Source organism: Nanorana parkeri, unplaced genomic scaffold (assembly GCF_000935625.1).
Source record: "Nanorana parkeri isolate BGI_ZX_2015 unplaced genomic scaffold, ASM93562v1 scaffold21, whole genome shotgun sequence".
In the NCBI taxonomy this organism is placed as follows: domain Eukaryota; kingdom Metazoa; phylum Chordata; class Amphibia; order Anura; family Dicroglossidae; genus Nanorana; species Nanorana parkeri.
In genome coordinates, this window is record NW_017306289.1 from 714,469 (window position 1) to 738,890 (window position 24,422).

Consider the following 24,422-nt stretch of genomic DNA (forward strand, 5'->3'; position numbering starts at 1 on the left):
GTTGGGCCGCCTCGTGACTCCACGAGATGTTGAAAGGTGATGCGAGGAATCTGACACTGCACTGTTGCCCTTCTGTTGTCTTGTAGCAGTCTTGCCACTCTCCGTTCTGCCCTAACATTGACTAGTCACTGACGGCCACAATTCGTGCGTTCAGACCCAGATTTTCGGCTGACAGTCCAGTCTTTAAACACTTTAACAATGAGCCCCTCTTGAACATTTAACGTATTCTGCTGTTTTGCTGATACTCGCTCCATGGCTTGCGCCAACAATCATCCCACGTTCAAAGGCTGGTAAATTGTGTTCTTTACTCATATCTTCAGAAAAAAATCACTTCTACTGTCGTGGTAAACAACCTGCTTCCCTATTTATAATGGCCCGGCCCCCTAGCAACTTCAGCGCGAAATTATAGCTAATTATAGCTAATTTGCCTACAAACGTCAGGTGGTCATAATAAACTGTCCACTAAGTGTATATTTTGCAGGTCTATTAGACCCCTAATGTCTCCCCAGCCCTCTGCTACAACAAATTAAGCATAAACTGTGCTTGATCCACTTTTTAGCTGGTGCAGCCATGATTATGACAGCTCTGAATTCAAAATGTTCAGAGCTGAGCATTTCTGGGGTCTCTTCAAAGGACATTGGGGAAGGTATGTTTCCCAAAGAACTCCCCTTTGCCATTCTTACACTCTTTGTTCTAGTGCTGGGCTCCCAGGAGCAATGGGAAAGCCCAGGAACCACCGAGTGGTGTGGGGAGTGGGGATGGAGACAGATTCTGAGGCAGAGGATCCGAATAGTCATGTCAATGTGATCAGCTACCCAGATCACATTTATATAAGAGCTATGAGCCAGAAAAACAAAAAGAAATCAAAGTCACGGCTGCTGCTGCATCCGTGAACTTGTTTTCACTTCAGTGCAGGATGTTGGACATACATTCCAGAATCCTGCTATGGTTAAATACTAACCTGTTCTGCACGTGGTTCCCCTACACTGAAAAACAAGCCTTTCTGTGCTGAAAGATACTTAATAAGATGCTTAAATCCCCCCACCAGAATATAATTCTTCACTGAAAATCAAAGACAATAGTAAACACAGATTGTTGCTGGAAGCTAGAGAAATCCATCATTTAAATGATATTGTCAAGTAGTAAGTAAAAGAATTTTCTTTATATTTGACAACACCGTGCACACATGTAAAAGATATTCCAGACCACATTTATTTTAGAAACTCTATGAGGATTCTGATGATGCCTGTGCCGCTGTTAGGATGGTTTTGCCTCACATCCTGTCCTACTACTGGGACAGGAATGGAGGGTAATCTACACAGCAGGGACACAGACAGCAATAAAAAACTGTCCTCAACCGTATCCATGTAATTCAAATAAATTAGGCAAACCTTTTTTTTAGTTTGGGATGGAGTGGTAAGGGATTAGACCTGTCTGTCAGGTCTTTATTTCTGTCTGTGTTTACGCTGAAAAGAGTAATTCTTCTATTTGTTCAGGAGACCACTAATAGCAAGATGGAAAGTGATGAGACATTCAATATTCAAGAGTTGCCACCAACACAAAAGCTAAGGGTAAATCATCCTATTTTGGTAACAACTATCAAAGATTGAAATTAAACTTACTTTGTAGAGATTTCCTCTCACTTTATGTTGCCTCTCTTGGGTAAGAAGTGAAGGGAAATCTCCCCAAAGGGAAACAAACGGAAAAAAAGCAATAGAGCTATTAAAGGAGGAGTATTGGGGGAATAAAATGTACTCTTTCCAATACTTTGAGCTGCTGTGTGACAGCTGTGGGGTTCAATAGATTGAAAACTGAATGAACACAAACCGCTGATCACTCAGCTCATGGTCTTCCCCTGCAGAGAACAATGACTGTGAGTCACGGCTCCCCGCAGGGATTTCCACCGCCCTTCGACTGCTAGTGATGGGAGCCAATGCCTTAGCTATAGAGAGAGCAATCCAATAGGGACTAACAGGCAGCCTCTAGTGATCCCGCCACTGGCGAATTCGGGAAACCACCAGTGGCAGGATTACTAGTGACAGAGTCGCCCATCTGACATCAGCCTAAGGGCAAATCTCCTAGCAGAGGTTCTAACTCCAAAGGAAAAACATTAGGCTGGAGTTCCACTTTAATGCAAAAATGAATCAAGGATACACATATCCTGATAAAAAAAAAGAGTTTTTATGATGCAGCAAATATGCTGTCTCTATCTCAGAAGTGAAGCAGACAGAATCTAGAGCAGTTGTCCATGACAACCAATCAGCTTCTATCTTTCTTGTTCACAGCTTAACCCCTTGCCGTCCGCCCATCATAAAAATACGGGCGGACGGCGGATCCTTCCTGGCGGGTAGACGTACATGTACGTGACTTTCTTTCCTGCCCACGCTCAGAATCCCGCCGGGAAGGTAAACAGTCGTTACCGGCTGTTTCATACAAGTGTTCGGCCGGCTCTATAGCTTGTATAACTTTCATAGGGCCCACTGATGTCTCCATAAAGAGGACCTGTCATTGTTTTCTAGCTATCACATAGGGGGATTTTTATCCCTCTATGTTATAGCAATCAAGTGTAGTGTACAAAAAAAGTACAAAAAAAAAGTAAAGTCTCATATTTAAAAAAAAAAGAAAAGTTTTAATTCCCCCGTCCCCACGTGCATGCACATATAAACGTAAATACGCATCGGGTGCGCCTATGTGCAAAAACAACTTTTACAACACACGTTACATATCGCCACGATCGATGCAGTTAGAGCAATAAGTCTAGGGCCATAAATCACTGATAACACTAAACTGATGAGAGGTAAAAGCTTTTAAATTGTCACCTATGGCCAATTTTAGGCATGGTATTTTAGTGTGATTTTGTGGGCACACGCAAATTTAAGACTTGACCTGTTTGGTGTCTATTTACCTGACATGACCCCATATTTTATATTTGACCCAAAAATTGGGTAATAATAAATGTTTTATAACATAACATAGGGAAAACAGGTATTTTTTCAAAATTTTCGGTTCTTCTTTCCTTACTATAGTAAAAAAACAAAAACCCCAGTGGTGATTAAATACTACCAAAAGAAATCTCTGTGTCCCCAAAAAATGGTATAAACTTAATTTCAGTACAGCGTTGCATGACTGAATAAATGTCAGTCAAAGTACCGCAGCGCTGAATACTGAAAAATTACCTGGGCAGGGAGGGGGTTTAACAACCTGGTCTTCAAGTGGTTAAAGAAACACCCTGGGAAAAAAAGTTTCTTAACCCTTGCAGTGGGGCTACCTCCGCGCCACAAGCGTTAATTGTTCATTTTCATCTAGGGACTAAAGTAGAAAAGTTATTTTCACCTGATCTTCGGATATGGTCGGCTGTCACAGCGCTCCCTCCAGCCTTTCTCCTCCTATGATGCAGTGATGGTATGTCCCTCTGTGTTCTTACATCCTATACACTGTGTAAAGAACTAACTCAGGGACCTCAGGCTGTCAGAGCAGAGGGGGAGCAAGGCTGGAAGGACTGGTCTAAGAACGAGCCAGCTCTGATCTGGTGAGTATAACTTTTTTGTTTTAGTCCCTGGATGAAAAGGAGTGGTTAACCCTTGCAGTGTAGGGGTAGCTCCACTGCAAGGGTTAATAAAATGATTTTCCTAGTGTTTCTTTAGCTTAACAAACTGAAGAGAGATGCTAATTGGTTACTATAGGCAACTGCTTCTGTCTGCTCTAGTTTTGATAAGCTCCCCCATTGTCTAATTTTCCTTAAAGTGAATACTAAACTTAGGAGTTAAATCTAAAAAATGCATCCAAGTATCTTACCTATTGACAAAAATGTATCTTATTTGTGTATCACTCGGCTGTAGATCCACAAATCTTCTCTGAATTGGTGCTGACACTGTCCTTCCAACTGGAGGGTGGCTACTTTTATTCCCTATGGTCCCTGTGTGTGTGGTAAAGTAGTCACCACTCCAAGCTTGCTCCCATCTTGGACTACAATCTCACGTTTAGTTTACTAATTTGTAGGGATGCACCGATGCCGGTTTTTCAGTATCAAGTACGAGTACCAATATTTTTTATTTCGGTACTCACCGATACTGAGTACTGATACGGGTACTTCCGGTAGCATGGAGCCGGCTCAATGCTGAGTGGCTGGGAAGCCGTCCCAGCCAATAAGCATGGAGCTGGCTTCCCGGCCAATAAGGAAGCCAGGAGGCGAGTCATTACCCACTTCCTGATTGGCTGGGAAGCCGACTCCATGCTGTTTGGCTGTCTCCATGCTGATTGGATGGGAAGCCGGCATCCCAGCCAATTAGCATGGAGCTGGATTCCTGACCAATCAGGAAGCCGGGAGGTGGGTCATTACCTGGCTTCATACTGTTTGGCTGGCTTGATGCTGTTTGGCCAGGAAGCTGGCTTCCCAACCAATCAGCGTCAAGTCGGCTGTTTGGTCCGCTCAATGCTGAATGGACAGGAAGCCGGCTTCCCAGCTAATCAGCATGGAGCCAACTTCCTGGCCAATCATTACTGTTTGGCCGGCTCGATGCTGATTGGCTGGGAAGCCGGCTTCCCAGCAACCAGTATCGAGGCCAGCCAAACAGCATGGAGCTGGCTTCCCAGCCAATCAGGAAACTGGGCCATAAGTCATTACCCAAGGCCCGGCTTCCTGAATGGCTGGGAATCTGGCTCCATGTTCCCTTGCGGCAATGCCGGTCAGAGGAAATCTCCCTCTTCCCGATAGTTCCGGTATTGGGATAAGTATCGGAGCATTTGGGCGAGGACTTGACCAAATACTCGGTATTGGCACAGATACTAATACTAGTATCGGTGCATCCCTTCTAATTTGTATTGAGATTGGGGAGATCAGGGTAGCCAGCTTGGAACGGTGACTACTTTACAACACACAGGGACCATAGGGAACAAAAGTAGCCACCATCCATAAGGAAGGACAGTGTAAGCATGAATTTAAAAATGATTTGAGGATCTACAGCTGAGTGATACACAAATAAGATACATTTTTGTTAATAGGATACTTAAATGTATTTTTAAGATTTAACTCCTGATTTAGTGTCAGTTTAATTCAGTTTTGGGAGTGGGGGGGAAGACATGGAATAGAAGTCCCCATCCACTCCCGCCTTTTGCAGCAATGTGATGGCAGCCAGTGCTGAGGTCAGTCTACTACAGAATATAGGAAGATTAGCCAACTTCAATTAGCCAAATCCCATTTGATGCAAGCGGCGGGGTTTAGAGCGTGCTATTTACAACGCACCATGATGCTAGAAATATAACAGTCAGAACTCTAATCAGATTGAACCAAAAAAAGGAAAACTCCCTTCTTTTTCGGCGAGATGAATGCATGCCGACGACAGCCAGGTTTTATTTGTGGGTAGCACACAGAAGGAGCTGACAAGATGCGTGCTCGAATGATTTCCATTGTCAGCGGAGACTGGATGGGAGTGTAGCACAGATCCACTCCGGAGCCCTCCATTCACTGCCAGATGGCCTTTCAGAAGGAGAAGGCTGAGGATTCCCAGTGCGGCTTTTGCCCCAGGTCCTGTCGGTGGATACTGCTGCCACATCCAGAGTCCCGGGTGCCGTGCTAGGGGAGGGAGGCTTCCCATCCGTCACTCACACACACGTGTTGTTCACAGCATTAGGACTTTGCTGGGAGATGATTGCCAGGAATCTAGGACTGCACCAATGTCTTCTGTTCCTTGACTGGCGCCGCACACGAGTAGCAAAGCTGCTGCTGCTGCAGTGCTGAGTCTGCTTTGGCTTAGGATGACTGTGGGCTGTGCTTGGCGAAGATTAAGGGGGCTCCCCACGGTCACACTCCGCTTCACATGGTCATGGACTGGCTAGGGCTCAGTGTAGACCTGTGCTAGGTGCTGATGGTGCTCTGCTCATCCCATTCCATCTCATACTGGAAACTTCCCCCCATCTGATTGCCTGTCTTGCCATGCCTAAAATGCCATCAGGAGCTGGAGGGATACAAGCACGGCATGACTGCTGCATGCTTCTTCTTCTTCTTCATTCCTCTACATTTGTGCCAGCGAAGGCTGCTCCCTTTGAAGCCTAGGACTTAGAAGATCGAAGAGAGAGAGAGAGAGAGAGAGAAAAGCACGTTATGGACTTGCATTTATTCACCGATCTGATCATTTTTGTGGCAAGATAGAGGATTTCGCTTCAGTCACCCTGCCCTGATCACACACTGACACCCCAGTTGCCCTGTTCATGACATAACTATCTCCTCCCCCATAGTCACTATTCCCTTGAGGACTCCAGGAAGTTCCTTGGTCTGACGCCTAATGCTGCTCATTGAGGCTTGCCTTAATCTGTAGAACAAGTTCGGATGTAAGGTTCAGCTACTAGAACCGTAAAGGCGGTGGTATCTTTTTGGATTGATGTCTGCTCCGGTCCTAGTGGCGGTGGTGTGCTGCGCCCAAAGGTAGGTTGCCCTGCAGGGAAGCCTAATGGGCTCCATCAAAGGGCTCACACAGGACTCCCAGCGTCTTAAAATTCCCTGTATGTTTTCTGCTTGGTACTTGGTCAGAAGTGTTACCACCTTCATTTACTCCTGGGCTAGTGAGAGGAGCTGTAATGTAATAAGCTTTTATTTAGCTTTGATTGCCAAACAAGTCTTGAGAGGTCTAAAAAGTTCATTAGAAGCTTCTGATTTTCTTTTGTAATTAGTCCCTGCTGTGACCAAGTCTTTTGTATGTCCACAGTGTCAATGATCCCGGTAACATGTCATTTGTGAAAGAGACAGTGGATAAACTATTAAAGGGTTATGACATCCGCCTAAGACCCGACTTTGGAGGTAAGACAGCTTTATCTACTCTACAACGTACTGTTTTATGTCGTACCATCACTGCATGCAAGTTAGTTGGACAGCCATAGTCAGTGTGTTGGGTGTTGTGCATACAATGCAAGCTACTCCATAACGATTGATTGTAAGCCATTACCGTTTACATCTCTGAGTTGTCTGTATGGAATGCTTTCAGATTGTATGCTTGCTGAGATCCTTTAAGTCTGAAGAAGTGGAGTTTACAGAATGAGGGCTTCCTTCAGTCATACGCTTATTGATTTCTTTCCAGGTTCTCCAGTTTCTGTTGGAATGAATATAGACATCGCCAGCATTGATATGGTCTCTGAAGTCAACATGGTAAGCCCCGCATGAATCTTCTCCCTCTACTTTCCTGCCTGGACGTGCTGACTCACAACTACTTGCTTTCCACTCTACAAATGATGTGCTTTAGCTGTGTTCTGCTGCGGCTCCAGTCTGGGCTCTGGTTCAGCTGATTTTACTGTTGTGGCCACTTTGCTGGTGACTTTTATGCTATTATTTGTCTTCATGTCATTGTTAGAGAGTGTTTGGGAGGTCTTTTAACGGGCTGGCTTTGGCGTAGTTTGTAGTACAAGTGTAGGAGCTGTCTGTGGTGCTGAAAGGTCCCTGATACAGATTGCTTTTTAAACTCTGTCAATAGGATACTAATGCATTATCTGGCCAGTATACTAAAGCACTTAGGCCATGGTTCTAAATACTATGCTCTCCATTCAAGGTTGATAATGTAACAGAACATTGTAATATAATAGATTACTGTCTCCCTCTTGCCTCAATTCTCTTTGGCCCTTTCCTTCTTTCTTTTCCTCCTCTCCATCTCTTTCTTTCTCTAGAACTCTCTTTCTCTGTCTACTCCACTTTCTCTATTTCTTTCCCTTTCTTTGTTTTTTTTTCTTTCTTTCTTTCTTTCTTTCTTTCTTTCTTTCTTTCTTTCTTACTTTTTCTTTCTTTCGCTCCCTCTCTATATCTCTCTTTTTTTCGCTCTCTCTTTCTCCCTTCATATCTCTCTCTCTTTCTTTCTCTTTTTTTCCCATTTATCTTTCTTTCTTTCTTTCTTTCTTTCTTTCTTTCTTTCTTTCTTTCTTTCTCCATATCTTTCTTTCTTTCTTTCTCTCTTTCTCCATATCTTTCTTTCTTTCTTTCTCTCTCTCTCCCTTTCGTTCACGCTCACTCTCTTTCTCCCTCCATATCCTTCTTTCTTTCTTTTTCTTTCTTTCTTTCTTTCCTTCTTTCTTTCTTTCTTTCTTTCTTTCTTTCTTTCTTTCTCTCTCTTTCTTCCTCAATCTCTCTCTATCTCTTTTTCTTTCGCTCTCTCTTTCTCACTCCATCTCTCTCTTTGTCCCTTCGTCTCCCTCTCTTTTTCTTCCTTTCCTTCTTTCTTTCTTTCTTTCTTTCTTTCTTTCTTTCTTTCTATCTCTTTGTTCCCCTCTCTCTCTCTCTCTCTCTCTCTTTCTCCCCCTCTCTCTCTCTCTCTCTCGCTCTCTCTCTCTCTCTCAACCATACTCACAGATATTTTTTCCCCTCAAACATGTTGTGAATAAATTATCACTCAAATAGCATTTAGAACACCTTTACTGTGAAACTGCTGGCTACTTGTAATGAATTGTAGTAACTACTTTCACAGGAACATGGACATGTTTAATTCAGTTTCTCCTAATCCAATACTCATTATATGCATTTTATACACACATAATATACTTTATAATAAAAGTCAAAGGTCATACGGATCGATAGCCAGTACTACTGGTATTTACAACTAAAGCATCCTATTATTTTCAAAGAAGTGATGACAGCCTTGTCTGTAAATTAGCTCATAATAAATAAATCAATATAGAGTTATGGGAATATTTTTAAATTGAATGATTGAAAACATTGATTTATCCAAATTGGCCAGCTGATAGGAGAGTCAGTAAGTTATTTAACCGCGTATTATTTCAGGTGACACTCGTGGGGCACTGGCAAATTCTGAAAGTTTATTAAGTTAGATAAGCATTGACGTTAGCTTTAACATTGTTTATGTCCCTTACAATCATCCTCATATTTAATTTTTGGCATTTCAATAAGCTTTTAATATTTATGTATTTTTTTAAATCAATAAAAGCATTAAAAGCAATAAAAGCATTCACTAAATTTAAGGAAAATTATGTAAAGTTTAAAAGCATCCCTAAATAATTACTAGATGTTTAAATGATGTACTGTTAGTGACAATATAAAGCTGTATATTTTAGTTCCTATAGCATATACAAATACAAGTAACATTTTTTTCAATGCGTAGTTAAATTACAGCTTTGTGTATAACAAATGTAGAAGTTAGCATTTTGCTATTATGCTGTGCTTTTTATGTATAGGATTATTGTTACCATGGGTAAGGCAGGCATTGTAGTTGTGTTGCTAATAGCAGTTTGCTCAATAGAACACCCTTGTACTATTGTTATTACTCTTTTTATGGTGTGCTGACATTAAGAGGTTTGTGCTGTGCAAAGATAAGTGCATTAGGAATCCTTGCAGTACTGTTAGAAAAAAATCTCCTGCCTGGGATGCCTGAAAGCCCAAGCACGGTATTAATTGTCCATAGTAATGGCTACTTCCTAAAAGCATTATCTCTTTTCTCTGCAATTCATATTTATTGAGTGGCAGGTCCACCTGTCAAGTGGCAAGTATGCTCACTGTTACAGATAATGTTTCACTTTTCTTTGGCTATATACCTCATCATATATGAACATTTTGTAAACGTTTTGCTGAATAAAAAAGTTATGTAGTTTAATTGCATTATACATTGTTGTACTTATAGAACTTTTTTTCTAATATAGAATTGAATGTGACAGGTAACGCTAGAACAATGTTCCATTTAAATTATATGATTCATGTAAAATTCTGAATTTTACTGACAATTATAGGAATGGTGTTTATGTCCTAATATGCTATTCTTAATGCAGAACTCTGGGCAACATTAATATTAACACTTGCTGTGGGGCTCCCCTGAACTGCAGGGGTTAACTGCTCGTTTGTGTCTAGGAACTAAAAAAAAAAAGGTATACTCACCCGAACCTGAGAGCCAGATGGCTGTCACAACACTCCCTCCAGCCTCTCTCCTCTTACACTGCAGTGATCCTATGTCCCTCGGCTTCCTATACACAGTGTATTGGACGTGATGACTCAAAGATCCTTAGACCGCTGCAGTGGAGGGGAACGTAGCTAGAAGGAGTAGTCTAAGAGCCGTCCATCTCTGAGGATCAGGTGAGTATAACTTTTTTATTTTAGTCCCTAGACACAATTGAGCAGTTAACCCTCGCAGTTCAGGGGAGCACCACTGCAAGGGTTAATAAAAATGTTGCTAGGAGAGCTTTGTTAATAAAACCCTAAAACATAATACAACATCATCATCATAATAAATAAAATTATATCAGTCTAATCTAATACTTTAGCATTACCAGGGTGGTAAAACAAATCTGTTAGAGTAGTGCAAAGCTTCGGTAATAAACCAGTATGATGCAACTTTTCAGTCTTGCACCAGTCTAGTCCAAAGATGCTGTACTACAAGAGTCTTATGAAGAATGCACTAATACTATACAAATTTAATAGAAATCATCAACAATGTCTAATAGAACTCCTGTATACAGAGCCCGCTGGCTCACTGGCCCAGCCCATGGCTTTTGGCAGTCTTCTACACACCAACTGTATTAGGGAAGAATGAGAACCATCGTCATTAAAATTAGTTTTATTGCCTGTTTCCAGATACTGATAGTGCTGAATCTACAATGGTGATGCCAAGTGAATTTAGGGTGAGGTGAAGAGCTAGGATTAGAGTAGTTCAGAAAATCCTACTAAGAATAAGTGCTAGTTGCCTGGTTATAATGCTGAGGCACAGACTTGAAACAAGTATGCATATTAAGAGATCTGACTTTCATTCTTGTTCTACATCAGTGGGTTTGAGTTACTAAGGGCAACTAGTCTGTTCACTTTGCAAGGGAATTTGCACTTTGAAAGGGAATTTTCCCTTAGCTTAGTGAATGAGGTGAAGCTCTTCTGACTTCCATCATGCAAACATTTCCCTGTTCTTGATTAGGTATTCTTTGCAAAGTGAATTTTCACCACTTTTACTGAGCTAAGGGAAAACTAAACAGCCTATTTGCCTTTAGTAAATCAACCCCGGTGAATCTGAATGTATTGATGCAAAGACAGTCAGACTAGTATTTTTGGCAGAAGGTCAACACTGACAGCCCCTGTGTTTGTCTAATTATAAGGTGCATTTGTGGGTTATGTAAGCATTATGTTTTAGCGTTAAGAGGATGAAGCGGTACATGCTAGGCGAGTCTAAGGGATAGGTTAGGGTTAGGGGCCAGGGAGCATAAAAGAGTATTTTTTGTTTTCATTTTCTGGCTATGGTTCTTACTGTTGGAACCCCTTCTGGCTAGGTTTTATACTGTTGAAAAACAATGTACTGTTGCCTAAGACCTTCCTAGCATGAGTAGCCCCAATTATTGCTATTCTACAGACAGTATACCTCTAAGGATCATTGGACAATATATGTGCCATCACAACGTCTAGGTTGAGATACCTACTTTAATCTCCTTCTTTTCACTGCAAGATGCTGATGATTCTAGAGCTTTTTTTTTTCATTTTAATGATGCGAATAAGGTTCAGGGGAGCAGTATTTTCAATATGCAGCTAAGATAAAGAACATGGGTCATGACCTCAAACTAGCTGGAGGAAAGTTTAAAACTAATCTTAGAAAGTATTTTTTTACTGAAATAGTAGTTGATTCTAGGAACATATTTTTAGCAGAAATTTTTAGTCAGTCAACAGTAAGTTAGCATAAAGATGATTGGGTCAAACATAAATCTATACTCAGACAAAAAGGTTAAAAAGAGAAAAAAAAAAGTGAAAGCAACAAAATAAAAATCCAAAAAGGGGTAGGTTTCATTGACCTGTTGGTCTTTTATTACATAACCTATTTATGCTTCTATGTGACATCTAGATTTCAGTCTGCAGCCAGATAAAAGTTCCTTAAACTTCCACCTCACATTTCTATTTCTTGCAACCTGGGCAGTATTAGTTTCCCAATCAGTGACCTACACAAATTATTTTTAGTTAAATGCTGGAAAACATGTTGGCGTCTAAAGGCATGACAGGGAGTGTAATGTTTCTTTTTACAATACTGAAACTGCTCTTTCAATTATAGTAGGCATACCCTTTTATATAGCACTAACTTTAATAACTTTAGGACAAAGAAAGGTAAAGAACTGTTTGACAAAACCTTGCCATGCACAAAGTTTTTTTCCTACTTTTAGATCAAAGAAAGATTACGGCTCTGTTAGGTTTAGTGTCTGGCATACAGAAATCAACTAGATGGAAACGTTGTAAACGTGTATAACTAATATGATAAGGAAACCATGACACAGCAAACATGTTAGGCTATGCACAATTGGCTGCTAAGGTGCTGAATATCTTGAGATGCACTTTAATGCTAGCCATACCATACATACTAGATTTGTCTGTTTAGCCTAAATAGTGTGGATAGAGGAAACCCCAATTGCTGACTATTGCTGCAGTTGCCTGAATACCTAAACAGTGACTGCATCTGATAGGATACAGTCACTGTTTGGACAATAATTTTCGAGAAGGGTCAGTTAATAACTAAATTGACTTTTGTCAAACCTAGTGGTGCTAACAAGGCCACCCACAGCTGGAATTTCATCAGATTCAGCAATAATTAGATACAATTCTAGCCATCTATGGCCTGCTTTAGTTAGAGTGGCCCACCCAATGAAAATTTAGAACAAAATAAGAACTGCTGCTGCGGACAATGCTTGTGCAAGTAAAACATATTACTGGGTGCCTATGTATGTTGCTCATAAGGCTTTAAATAATTTTGTCATACAATTGATTACGTTCTTAAATATGAAAATTGTTTAAAAAATTATTTTAAATTGCAAAAGTACATTTTGCATTAATTACTACAAGTAAGCAAAATAATAATAATGCATGATCATTTCCCTTTGCTGTAACATTAAATAATTAAATGCACGATAATTTCCCTTTGTTATCATAATAGGTAATACTGGGTTTTATCACTTCATAACATACAAATTTATCAGTTTCAGTGTGCCATGGCTCAAATTACAAAGCAATTTCCTCTTCCCAAAGTCAATAAAATACTGCAAAGGTGTATGGCAGCTGGCATATATAATGCTCACATGCTGCGAAATTGCATGCAGTAGTATACATATTGCAGCAGATTCTTTCCAAATGACATGTGACAAACACAATAACTAAACAAATAAACCCTAATTTCGATTGCACCAATCTTTAGTTTTTAAATAATTATTTATTGTATTTAAAAATTACTTTTCCACAGGGCTGTATAAATGTTTATTAATACGTAGTATGCAACTAAGAGAGATAACCAAACTTTGAAACTCCCCATCTTCTTTGTCAAGTTTGCGTATGCTGGTTCATCAAGTTATTTAAAGTTTTTTTTTTATTGAACAAAATTATTTGACCTGACCTGATCTTTCAGTGGTTACCATAGAATAGCTAATTGCATACAGACTTTGCATTAATATTTTATTGCATGCATAACAATTGCATACGTTACTTTTACATGGAAATTCAGACTTTATATGTAAAATGAACAAAAGCGCACCTGCATAGTGCAGCAAAGTTGCTCTAATCAACTTTAAAAAAATCAAATCAAGTACGCTCAAAATAAAATGAGAGAGATGGTGCTTTGTCTGTGGTCCAAACTAGGGCTCTCTCCTTTTATTGTGAGTGCATTTTTTTTTTATTACTTAAAATAACATTGCTGAAGTGTGTTGGTACTGTTGGTGTTTCTAAACCATTCTTAAGAAAGCTGCAAGATTAGTGTGGTGGAATTCTTTACAATTGAAGCTCATTGTGCCATTTAGATCTGTCCATCTGTCCGCATTCAGGTTGGAACTGATTGTGAAGTTGAGAACTGACTTACTTTGTACTCTCTTATAAGCACTATACTAATATAGTGCTTAATATAGCTTTTCTTTGTCTGGCATGGCAATAGGTTTACTTTTAATATTAACAGGTATTTTTATTGTTCAGATTTAGAAGTTGTGTTGGGGTAAGAATGGGGTTTGGTATTGAAGTCAAGTGTTAACTTTAGGGGTTCATTTCAGTATTTGGGTTAGAAATTAGGTTCAGAATAATGGTATGCAAATGAGTTACTGTTCCTTTTCACATGTAATATGTTAAAGAATGCTAAAGGTGCTTACATGGAAATGTATATGTATACTTCCGCCTAAAAAAATGAAGTGTAGAGAGATCATTAAAGCGGCAGTAAAGTTACAAAACTAAAACATTGCTTGGAGGTTAGTGTTTTGTGGCAGAAGAAATATGTGCAATCTTTTCTGTCAACAAAATACTCTCTCTCTAGCGCTTGTTGATATTCTGTGTAACCTGGAAGTGATAGCAGCATAGATGGTGGTGGCAGGGGATAGAGCGGTATTTAAAAAAATCATACATGCATAATTTACAGTGTAACAGTCTAAATTAATCTTAATGCCTTTTTATAAGGAATTATCGTATGTCAACTAGTGACAGCAAGAGATACCAAATACATGTCAATCCATAGATGAACACATCCTTTGAACACATCATTTTCTACCATACAAGCCATTTCAATATAGATTCGATATAGACACCTAAATGTTTCAACAAGGGAATAACAGAAGATATGTTTGGTCTACCTTGTGATTCATGCAAGTTCTTGCATCTTTGTTAGATGTGTATATTAGAGGTATGCAAAAAAAATCATAATTTTTTAAAGAAATAATCAATCCCCTCTAGGATTTTAGCAAACTTGTAGTGCAGATTTATACCTGTCCCTGTTCTGAAAATATGCTTTTGTTGTTTGTTTTGCCATGTCCTTTCTCTGAATGGGAGGGTTAGTTTTTTTATACTCATCTCAGCAAAATCAATGTTGCATTGAAAACAGCTGCAGCATCTGAACTATTTTAATGGAGGACCGGCGTTAGAGGGTATCTTTACCAAAATGAAAGTCATATTGCAGAGGAGGCAAAGCCACACAAGAAAAATAGATCTGTGGCAACTGCCTAATAGGGATTTTTTTTTTCTCAGGTTGGAGAGATTGCCTGTAACTTTCTGCTGTGTCTCCAGGATGAGAAGTGGGGTAAAATCTCTCAGGGCAAAGGAAAATGTATAAAAAACTGACAGGGCTTATAAGCATTCCTAACTCTATCACAAATAAAAGATAGAGTTAGCGGCTAGTGGGCTCCCTGTTATAGAATCAGATAAATGCTCAACTCTCTGGTGAGTGGGAATGCAAATCTTTTTCTTGGGGGCCGCCAATATCTGACAATCCTGAGTGTGTCAGGTAGTGAGTCCCCCTCTGGGTGCCATGGTTTCTTCTGCCAGTTTCTACGTCGTTACAGGACACCAGCTGGCAGGTGGAACTACAGCAACCAGCAGGGGCGCATATTAGACACATTTAGAAGTGTCAGATAGCAGCAGCACCAAGAGCCCATCAAGAGAATAATGATTTGCTTTTTCACCCACCAGAGTAGTGAGTATTTATCCACTACATAGTGACCACAGATTAGTTGTGTAGCTGAGGTGACAGGGTCACTTTAAGCCTATAACTTTGGCATAGTTCATCCTGAAATATGAATGGTTACATTTTACTGCTAGATTGGTAATGGATGACAACCTATAACACATAACATCCAGAGTGCCGATTCAGTACTGCTCTAGCTCTGTGCAGTCTATGTTAATACTAAGAACTAGCACATTTATTGTTTCTATCTCCCCTTATTATTATCAGTGGATACAAATAGAATTTTCCCATGGAGCATGCATTTCCCAAGCAAATGATTGGAGGGAAGATGTTAATGTTTACCTTTGGGTAGAATTATCCTGTGGTAATTACATTTCTGAAAATCTCATTACCCTTTGGTTTGCTATGGTTAACACTTGTTAAGAATGTTCTTTTGTGCAAAATGTAGTATGTTTAAAACACAGCTATGACTCTGCACTTCCAACAGCTGTGATTAAATTCTTTGGCTGCCATTTGTGATTGACACTTTTTGGCATAATTAGAGTCATTTTTAAAATGATGGAACTGACAAAGGCTAATTTAGTGTAAATCCCCTTTTGTCTAAATACTGGTATTTGCTATTTAGAATTACTATTTGTTTAGCTATAATCCGAACTGAAAGCTGCATTTAAGCATATGTGTGAAGAAAGGAAACTATGCATCTACATTAAATTAGACTATTTAGTGAGCTATGTTTGTTATAGGTCACTTGATCATTTGTAGTATTTATGGTTATTTTTAGCCTTATTTGTGAATATAAATAAGGCTAATAAGAATATACTCAAGATAAATTATATAATACGAAAGGCAAATGCATGTAACGTGTGGATAATGGCATAACAGAAACCCACCCACCACTCTCACAACGAGCTCCTACAATAGTCATCTGAATGAATGAATTCACCATTGCACAACAGTCATTTTGCTTGGAGCAATCCATCTGCACACAGTCTGGAATGAATTTTCTAAACAGAAAACATAGAGTACAGAAATATAATGTTCAGGAAGCTCAGCTCAATCAACATTAGGTAAATATAAATAGCCATCAGAGACTGACAGGTGGCATTCTATAAAATGTGCATTTTGGAAACAACATTCCTCATTTTGAACCAGTGTCCAATTCACTAAACTCCACTACACTACAAAGTCCAAACATTTGTATGCTTAAAAAGAATTAATTTCTGTGTGTCTTTGCGCCTCAGTCAAAAAGACCTTTGTGTGTACCAACATGATGTGAAGTTGTGGGCATTATTTTGCCGGTAGAGTTTGCATGTGAACTTTTTTTAATGCAAACTGGGCTGTGTGCATACAGTTTATGGTTATGAAATACCAAAAAGTATAGCAATAACAGGGAGGCAAGAATTCTATTGATGAAGTTAGACAAGACAGTTCTCATGGTAAGCTGGGGTATTCTTTATTGTCTACAGACTGAAGCCCAATATTCTAAAAACAATTTAAGTCAGACCAATATTGACTAAAAAATATTAGGAAGACGGTTAAAACATTTTTAAATATTACATTAAAAAAAGTTTAAATTTGAAGATGAAATGTGAGAAAATGTCTACATAGAGAGGGGAATTACCCTCTTAGACACTCTGGAATATTTACACTTTACATCATGTTCTGGTGGCAATGATAAAAATCCTGACTGAGGATCTAATCCTTTCCAACTCTATTAAAGGAGAATTTTAGGAGAATGACAAATAATTCTAATAGTGACCTTAGTTCGGAAACAGTGAAAACTTAAGAACAATCTAATAAACTTTCATCAAAGGCTCCATCTTGCTTATAGGTAGCTAAATATCACCTGCTTTTTGCTACAAATTATGATGTAACCAAAGAGCTCAATTTTTACTGAATCAGGTTCAAATGGAATAAAAGTTAGCATGTGTAAACAAACCAATATAAGACATGCAAACCCATTTCACCCTTCAGTGAATCATGCCTAATTCGTTTTTACATGTATTCAGGCTTGTGGTTGCATCTGAGCTGCTTTTCCTTCCATACAAGTCAATGTGAATGCAAAAGCAACTCACAAACAACAGATTGAAGCAACTACATGAACAACTCAAAATAAGCCATGAACTAGTAAAAGCATCCCAGAAGCACCTGAGAACCATACTGCATTTGACTCACTTCTGAGCCTAATGCCTGTGTAGCAAATGTCAACTACAGTTTATTATAGTATATAGATATCAATATAAAAAAGATCAACTTAAAGTTTACCTTTTAGACCATGTTTAATGTTACAAACATATTAAGGGTGTAGGGCTGCAACAACTAATCGACATAATCGATTATAATCGATTATTGAAAAAAGTGTAACATATAACATGGCCACATCCCACCCCTCCCCACACACACACATTTGTCTGAGTTCTTCTCTTCCCTGATGTTTTCGGTTTACATTTGAATTTGTTGTGCCTGTGCGTGACTCTGTAAAGCCTTGTCATTTCTTCAAAGATCTATTTACAGGTTTTGTGAGTAAAAAGGCTACAGTTCTCATCTTCCACCATGGCAGAGGGACTCATAGATCTAAATTGAGCACAATGATATCCAGTGATATTATTGCACTTGTAGTTCTTTATTGCTTCCTCCAGCCCCATAACTGAAGGTTCATGGTCTAGGAATAGTCTTCTGGACCCTCTGCATTTCACCAGTGATCCACTGGTGGTGGTTTTTTATGCTTTTCAGGTTCATATGCAAATGATTAATTAATGAATATTTTTCTTTGCCCACTAATGTGTGGGCAATTATTCTTTTTTTTTCAACAGGTGGAGTATGCTTTTAAATGAGAACTATGAGGTAAGTGCTTTTCACTCACCTCATAGTTCCAGCCGACCTGTGACAATGAAACTGTCACAGGTCGGCTCAGTAGATCGGGAGGTGAGCGAACACATACCGGTATTCGCTCACCTCTCGATCCTGTCACGGCTCTCTGCGATGACAGGGGAGGGGCTGGATTTCCCCCTCCGCGCTCTGCTCCGCCAGCACTGACTGGCGGAACGGACAGGGGAGGGGGCGGGTACAGCTGGCTCTACCTCTAGATAGGCAGAGCCAGCTGTCAGTCACGCAGCTGGGCGGATCCAGACATAATTGTCAGGATCCGCTTCAGCTGCGGCGTCTTAATATACCACGAGCAGCAACTCGCGGTATACTGAGCCTGGGGTGACGTGAGGACGCTAGTTTGTTCCTCCCGTTACCCTAAGGAGAACTATGGGGAAAAACCTTAACACTATAGTTCTCCTTTAACTTAAAACGTTTTACAAGGGAGGGCAATTGTATTATCATTTTGTATGTGTGCATAGTTTGTAATAATATGTTTACTTTGGGCACGCCTTTTTTGTCCTCTTGTGCCATGCATGAATGCAAACATAAGACTATATGCCTTTATTAATTGTAGCCTGAAGACTGTGTGATCATGCATGTCTAGCCTGGGAGCTGGGAAACGTTTTTTTCTTTTAAACTCATGGCAAGCAAGGGGTACTTTAATTCAAAATATGAATGCATTTTTTCAAATCCTTTGAACCAGCGGGAAGAAAAAACATATTTTAACTCCACTGAATCAATATAATTTATTAATGTGTTCATCTTAGAGTTGTGTATTGTATATCAGTGAACCTAAAAGGTTCCTGTTTCAAACTCTACTGGCAGAAATAGTAAGAATTTTAAAATAGGAATTTTTAAGATTGAGTCACTTGTAATAACTATTATTTCATGTCCGTGTGTTTTTATATCTCAATTAAAACTCTTTGTATAATTTTTTTCATTATCAATGTGTTTGTGACTGAATCAATAATAGTCATGTTGTCATTCAAAAAGGCAGAAAATGGAAATGTTATGGATCTGTAAAATTAGGAATTGAGCTTAAATTTTATGGATGTGTGATATAAGGGATTAATTATTTACCGTATTCTTCTCGGAGAAGGTAATTGCATTAGCTTCAGTACGTTTAGGCAGAAATCACATTAGATACAGTATCAGGTGTGTGGATAACAAGTAAATTGACCCTTGGTCATGAGATATTATTAGGGTCTTAGAATGGAAAAATAAAACTGTTGTATTTTATCTTTAGATTTGATTTATTAATGTCTTACTTTAGTAAATGCTATACAGGATCAAAAGTTTTTCCAATTTTGCCAATTTTTGCAGCTGTGTAATGCTAAATGTTATCAAGTTCTCGTCAGTTCTAGTAGTTTATGAATGGAGCTTGAGAGAAAAAATAATGGCAGCATGTTAGTGTCTTACAGGGTTATTCACAAAGCTGCCGAAGGCCGCGGAGTGAATAACCAAGCCGAAGTGAACAGAGCCGAACGACGTTCGGCTATTCACTCCTGCTCAGTACGGCTGATTTCAGCTGTACATCGCCTGAAAACAGCCGTACATTGGCTGCCTTCGGTCAGTCGAACATGCAGCTGAGCTGTAGTGAAAAATTGAAGGGGCAGTCCAGATGGCCAGCGCTCTGACGAGGGTGTTCTCATAGGGGCCAAACGGCAGTGAGTGCATAGCCGAATGCCGCCAGCTCAGCTATACTGCTTGGTGCCCCTGAGGTAAAAAATATTTAAAAAATGTAAACAAATAGTAAAAAAAAAAGAAATAAAAAAAAAAGAAAAACAATCGGGTGGAGCTAGCAGTGACAGCTAGCGCCGTTTCCTATTGGACGGCACCTGCCAGAGTCTTCTAGCAGGTCCCAGCCAATGAATAACAACTGGGCGGAGCCGGCCGGGATGTCACGGCCAGCTCCGCCCAGTTGTTATTGTTTAATGACAGATCAGCATCCCCAGGTCATTTGGGGATGCTGATCTGTCATTACAACTGAGCTGAGCGAGCCGTGAGCTCACAGCTGGCTCTACCCAGCTATCATTTGCTGGGCGAACGGCCGGCCCTTCGACAGGCCGTTCGCCCCGCTTCGGCTGTCACTTCAGCTCAGTCGAGCCGAAGCATATGACTTCGGCACGGCTGAGCCGCTCAGCCACCTTCGGCTGCTGTACGGGCTATTGTGAATAGCTCGTACAGCAACCCTTCGGTTTCCGGCGGCCGAAGAGAGACAAAGGATTAGCCAAAGCTACGGCTGTATCCTTCGGCTCCATTGTGAATAACCCCCTTTGTGTGGAAGATGATGAAATGTTCACTCATGAACCTAAAATGTTAGATTCCTCTTCACAATCAGCTGTTTGCACAACCTTTCGAGTTAAAAAATTGCAAAAGTAAAAGAATGCACAGTACAGTAGTTTTGTTTTATATTTGCTTTGTTTATTTATTATGTTCAAGACTGTGTTGGGTTATTCACAAAAGGATGAAGAGTTTAGAGAAGTGAACAATTTAGGCCAAAGTAGCTGATTTGGAAAAATTCTCCAATTCAGCTCACTTTCCAGTTCAGCTATGTTGTCCTAGATTGTTCACTTCTCCTGGCTTCTCCAAACTCTTCACCCTTTTGTGAATAGCCCTGTGTGTCTTATGTTTTTTAATCAAGTAAAGATGATACCTACTGCTATGTTCTTCCATATTGGTGTGGGAAAGAATACTTTGTACACAAGGTACACCATGCACCTCTAATTCCCATTACGTCTAAGAAACACCCCTGTTCATATTGTATATCTTTTTACATGGAAGCAATATGTACATGCTATAGTTTTCATGTTTTTATGCAGCAGTTGCTAAGATTTTAAATACCATAGATAAATGTAAACATTTAATAATTTCTTCAAACTCATACTCATCAAAACTTTTTGGATGTCGGTTAGGTTGGGGTGAAAAAGACAATCATTATCTTTTATATGGCCATTCCTATGGTTATTTGGATTACAACAACTATATCCCATAGTGCTCATGGGATATCGATGTAGGTCTTTTGGGCTCTCTTAATTATATTTGGCTTCAGCACTACGGATTTATTTCTATCTAGCACTTCTGATTTGCTGTGTAGTAGTAGTAGTAGTGCAGAAAGACTGTAGTCTTCAGTAAAACGCATCCAATTAGTGGCAAACTTTTCCCTCAAGCTTTCATTCCAGCCATTCCGATGCTGAGCCATTGGTTTTTGAACCATAAACTTAGCAAATTTTAGTTGTCTAACACTTCTAAGTGTCAGTGTAACAGTAAAATAAATTGACAGTAGCCACAGTATAGCTGTTGTTGGAAACATTACTATTGGTAGAGATAGCAGCACTCAGCCAAGTAGTGACTTTCTAATTTTCTAAAGATAAATATGAGACAATGCAGTTATGTAGTTGATTAATTTGATGTACAAACCACATCTTGCATGCAAACTGCATTTTCTGGCATATAAATATGAAGAGTATATGGATCTTAAGGAGTCAGTCTAGTCAAAACTAATATTTAAGTTTTGTGCATATGCTGGTAAATGTGATTATTAATTATCGTATATAAGTTAGAAGCTCTATTATCTACCTGTCTAACTGTCTAGGTTCATCCACATGCCAAAAAAAAGGGGGAAAGGAGAGAAGAAGGAAGAAATGGAGGTTGTTCCTTTTGCAGACTTTTTGTGGATTATTTTGAAGAGTGCCAGTGTTGTAAAAAGAGAACTACTGGAAAAAAGTACATGAGCAGTTAATGACATTTCAAGGAGTGCTCTTTACACAAAGAGTATACAGGAATCCACTAGTATGGTCATTAACACAAAGAAGCAGCATTTGACATTTTCTCAGTTTTTGAAAATAATAGAGGGCTACGAATTAAACTAAAAAGGTAATTAAAAAAAATACAATTTGCGGTTTTATTTGTAATTTTTTGTTAAAATTTTATTTTCTTTGAAACTGAGTCAGCAATTTTTAAGAGAAGGAGGTTAAGGTTGGGAAACAGCAGAAACTCACTTAGCAGCTGTAAAACTGTGACTTTATATATTTTTGCAGGCTCTGCTGATGTCAAAAGTGTCCAAGTGTTGCCGAAGAACTGAAGTAGCATACAGTATAACCAGCTTTCTAGAGATGTTTTTGTCATAGAGGGGGTGTGTGGTATAAAAACACTGATAAACACAAAATAAAATGTAAGCTACAATATCTCCAGCTTCAAGGTTGCTAGTTTGCAGAAAACTGTGCAGGTATAAAAGCAAACAACTTAGAAATGAAGAGAAAATGTATTCCATCGCTATACTTTCTGGTTGGTGCTGGAATGAAAAAGGCTAAAAGGTAAGAGGTATGTGTTAAGAGAGCAAGGCTGATCTACTGTACCAAAGCAGTTGTGAATATTCACTTTAGCTATTCAATTTAGCTGTTCACTTTACACGCCTAATCATATGAAATAAGTAAACATCAAATTGTGTTTTATATGATTGGATAGTTGAAGTATATATTTATTTAATTTATTGAGTAAAGATTCTAATCTCCTTTAGTAAATCAGTCCAATGAAGTTGTTAAAAAGTTGTTATTCTCCTATGTTTAGGCATATACCTATTGCCCATGACAGTACTGGATTGAAATACTAGTTAGTACACAAATAAACTAAATGTTCTTGTCTAAACAATTTCCTAATCCAGTTACTACATGATGCGCAATCATCATAAAGCAAACAAAAACTGCCTGAGTGAGCCAAACCCTCCATCATTTGTGTCTCACATGCTCTCCTTCCCAGACACTGCAGCTTACAGTGGGAGGTGTTTAGCAACAGACGCAGTGCTGTCAATCCAGAAATCAGTGGGCAAAACTAGTTGTGGCCAGGTGCTGATTGACAAGCTACAGGTTTTTGAATCAGCAATAACAAAGACAATAGATATGCAATGCCTTCTTGCTACACTATAGTAAAAGCAGCCACAGACTACATGAGAGTGGCAACTCAGCTCTGAATTCAGGAGCATTGCAACATTGTTGGAACTTTATCACAGGAAGCATCATTAGGTGGAATTCACTGACAGGCTCAACAGGTATATGAGGGACTTTGCAGGAGTACTAAGAGAAGAATGCACTTTTAATTGAGTGCTGCACTACTTGTTTTTAATTAGAGACAATAGTTCTACTTTAAGTGTGTAACGTTTATTAGGATCATGTGTAGTAGTAATCAATCATATTTTAATTAGACAATACTTGGTTAGACATTACTGAGTTTAAGACAGAAGCAGAATTGAACTAGCAGGATCACCAGATATTTAACTGCAACATAAGACATAATACCATTACAAATAACTAAATAAATGCACATGTAGCCAACATGCCCTAAGCAGGAGTGAGTCTTTAACATTAGTTCTGCTAGGCTGCATCCAGCCTAAACTTAGATTTTATTCCCCTGGCCAACCACAAGGAGGTTTATTGCCAGTGATGCATGCTGGGAAATGATATAAATATTTGGGAGAACCTCCTGGCTTTATCTGGAGGGGGCATGTATGCTGTTGTTACTGACCTATCGGACCTGCTGCCTGGGGAGTACACATGTGCTAATTGTAGACAGGGCTGGGTCCTGAAGCTTGTACTGCCTGCCTTGACTCCTCCCAGGTATTTTTTGGGAGGAGTGAAGCTGAACTATGGACTGGGCTATCAGGTAGGAACTTCTGTTACAAAAGGAAAGTTGGTAAAAGCTTTGTAGAAGCTCAGACCTTTGCAAGAAGTCTGGTGGCCTATACAGTGAGACAAGTGCAACGACTGCTGTTAAGTTTATCCGAATATCACACTGGGAAACATCCAAACAATGTTTGTAAGTGCTTTTATGAAAACGTCCCTCTGCAGCTTGAAAGCTCTAAGCATATTATATCACCTACTGAAACATGCTATTGCCTTTGGGCATATTGAAATCACAATTGCTTCATTAAAATCCCTTTAAATATAATTAAACAGAAGTAATTACTTTGCAAAAATGTTTAGAAATGCTGCATGAAATACATAAATGTTAGATTATAGCAAACAGCCATCCAAATCCATTGTAGTATGCTACTAGTAAAAGCAAATTATATAGCACAAACATTATTAGTCATGATATAACGGCATTACACCTCCCTAGCCTAGACCCCACAGACCTTAGTATATATATATATATATATATATATATATATTATATTACCAAAAGTATTGGGAC

General features: G+C 39.3%; 1 protein-coding gene across 2 annotated transcripts in view; it reads left to right on the top strand.

Moving 5' to 3' along the window:
- The first annotated feature begins 6,362 nt into the window (after positions 1 to 6,362).
- Positions 6,363 to 24,422, top strand: part of GABRB3 (gamma-aminobutyric acid type A receptor beta3 subunit) — a 142,227-nt gene continuing 124,167 nt past the window's right edge. For both annotated transcript variants that reach the window (XM_018563135.1, XM_018563143.1), the window contains exons 1-3: positions 6,363 to 6,421; positions 6,702 to 6,793; positions 7,071 to 7,138. In XM_018563135.1, the coding sequence (XP_018418637.1) occupies positions 6,378 to 6,421; positions 6,702 to 6,793; positions 7,071 to 7,138 (204 nt within the window). In that variant the 5' untranslated portion in view covers positions 6,363 to 6,377. The remainder of the gene's footprint in view (positions 6,422 to 6,701; positions 6,794 to 7,070; positions 7,139 to 24,422) is intronic.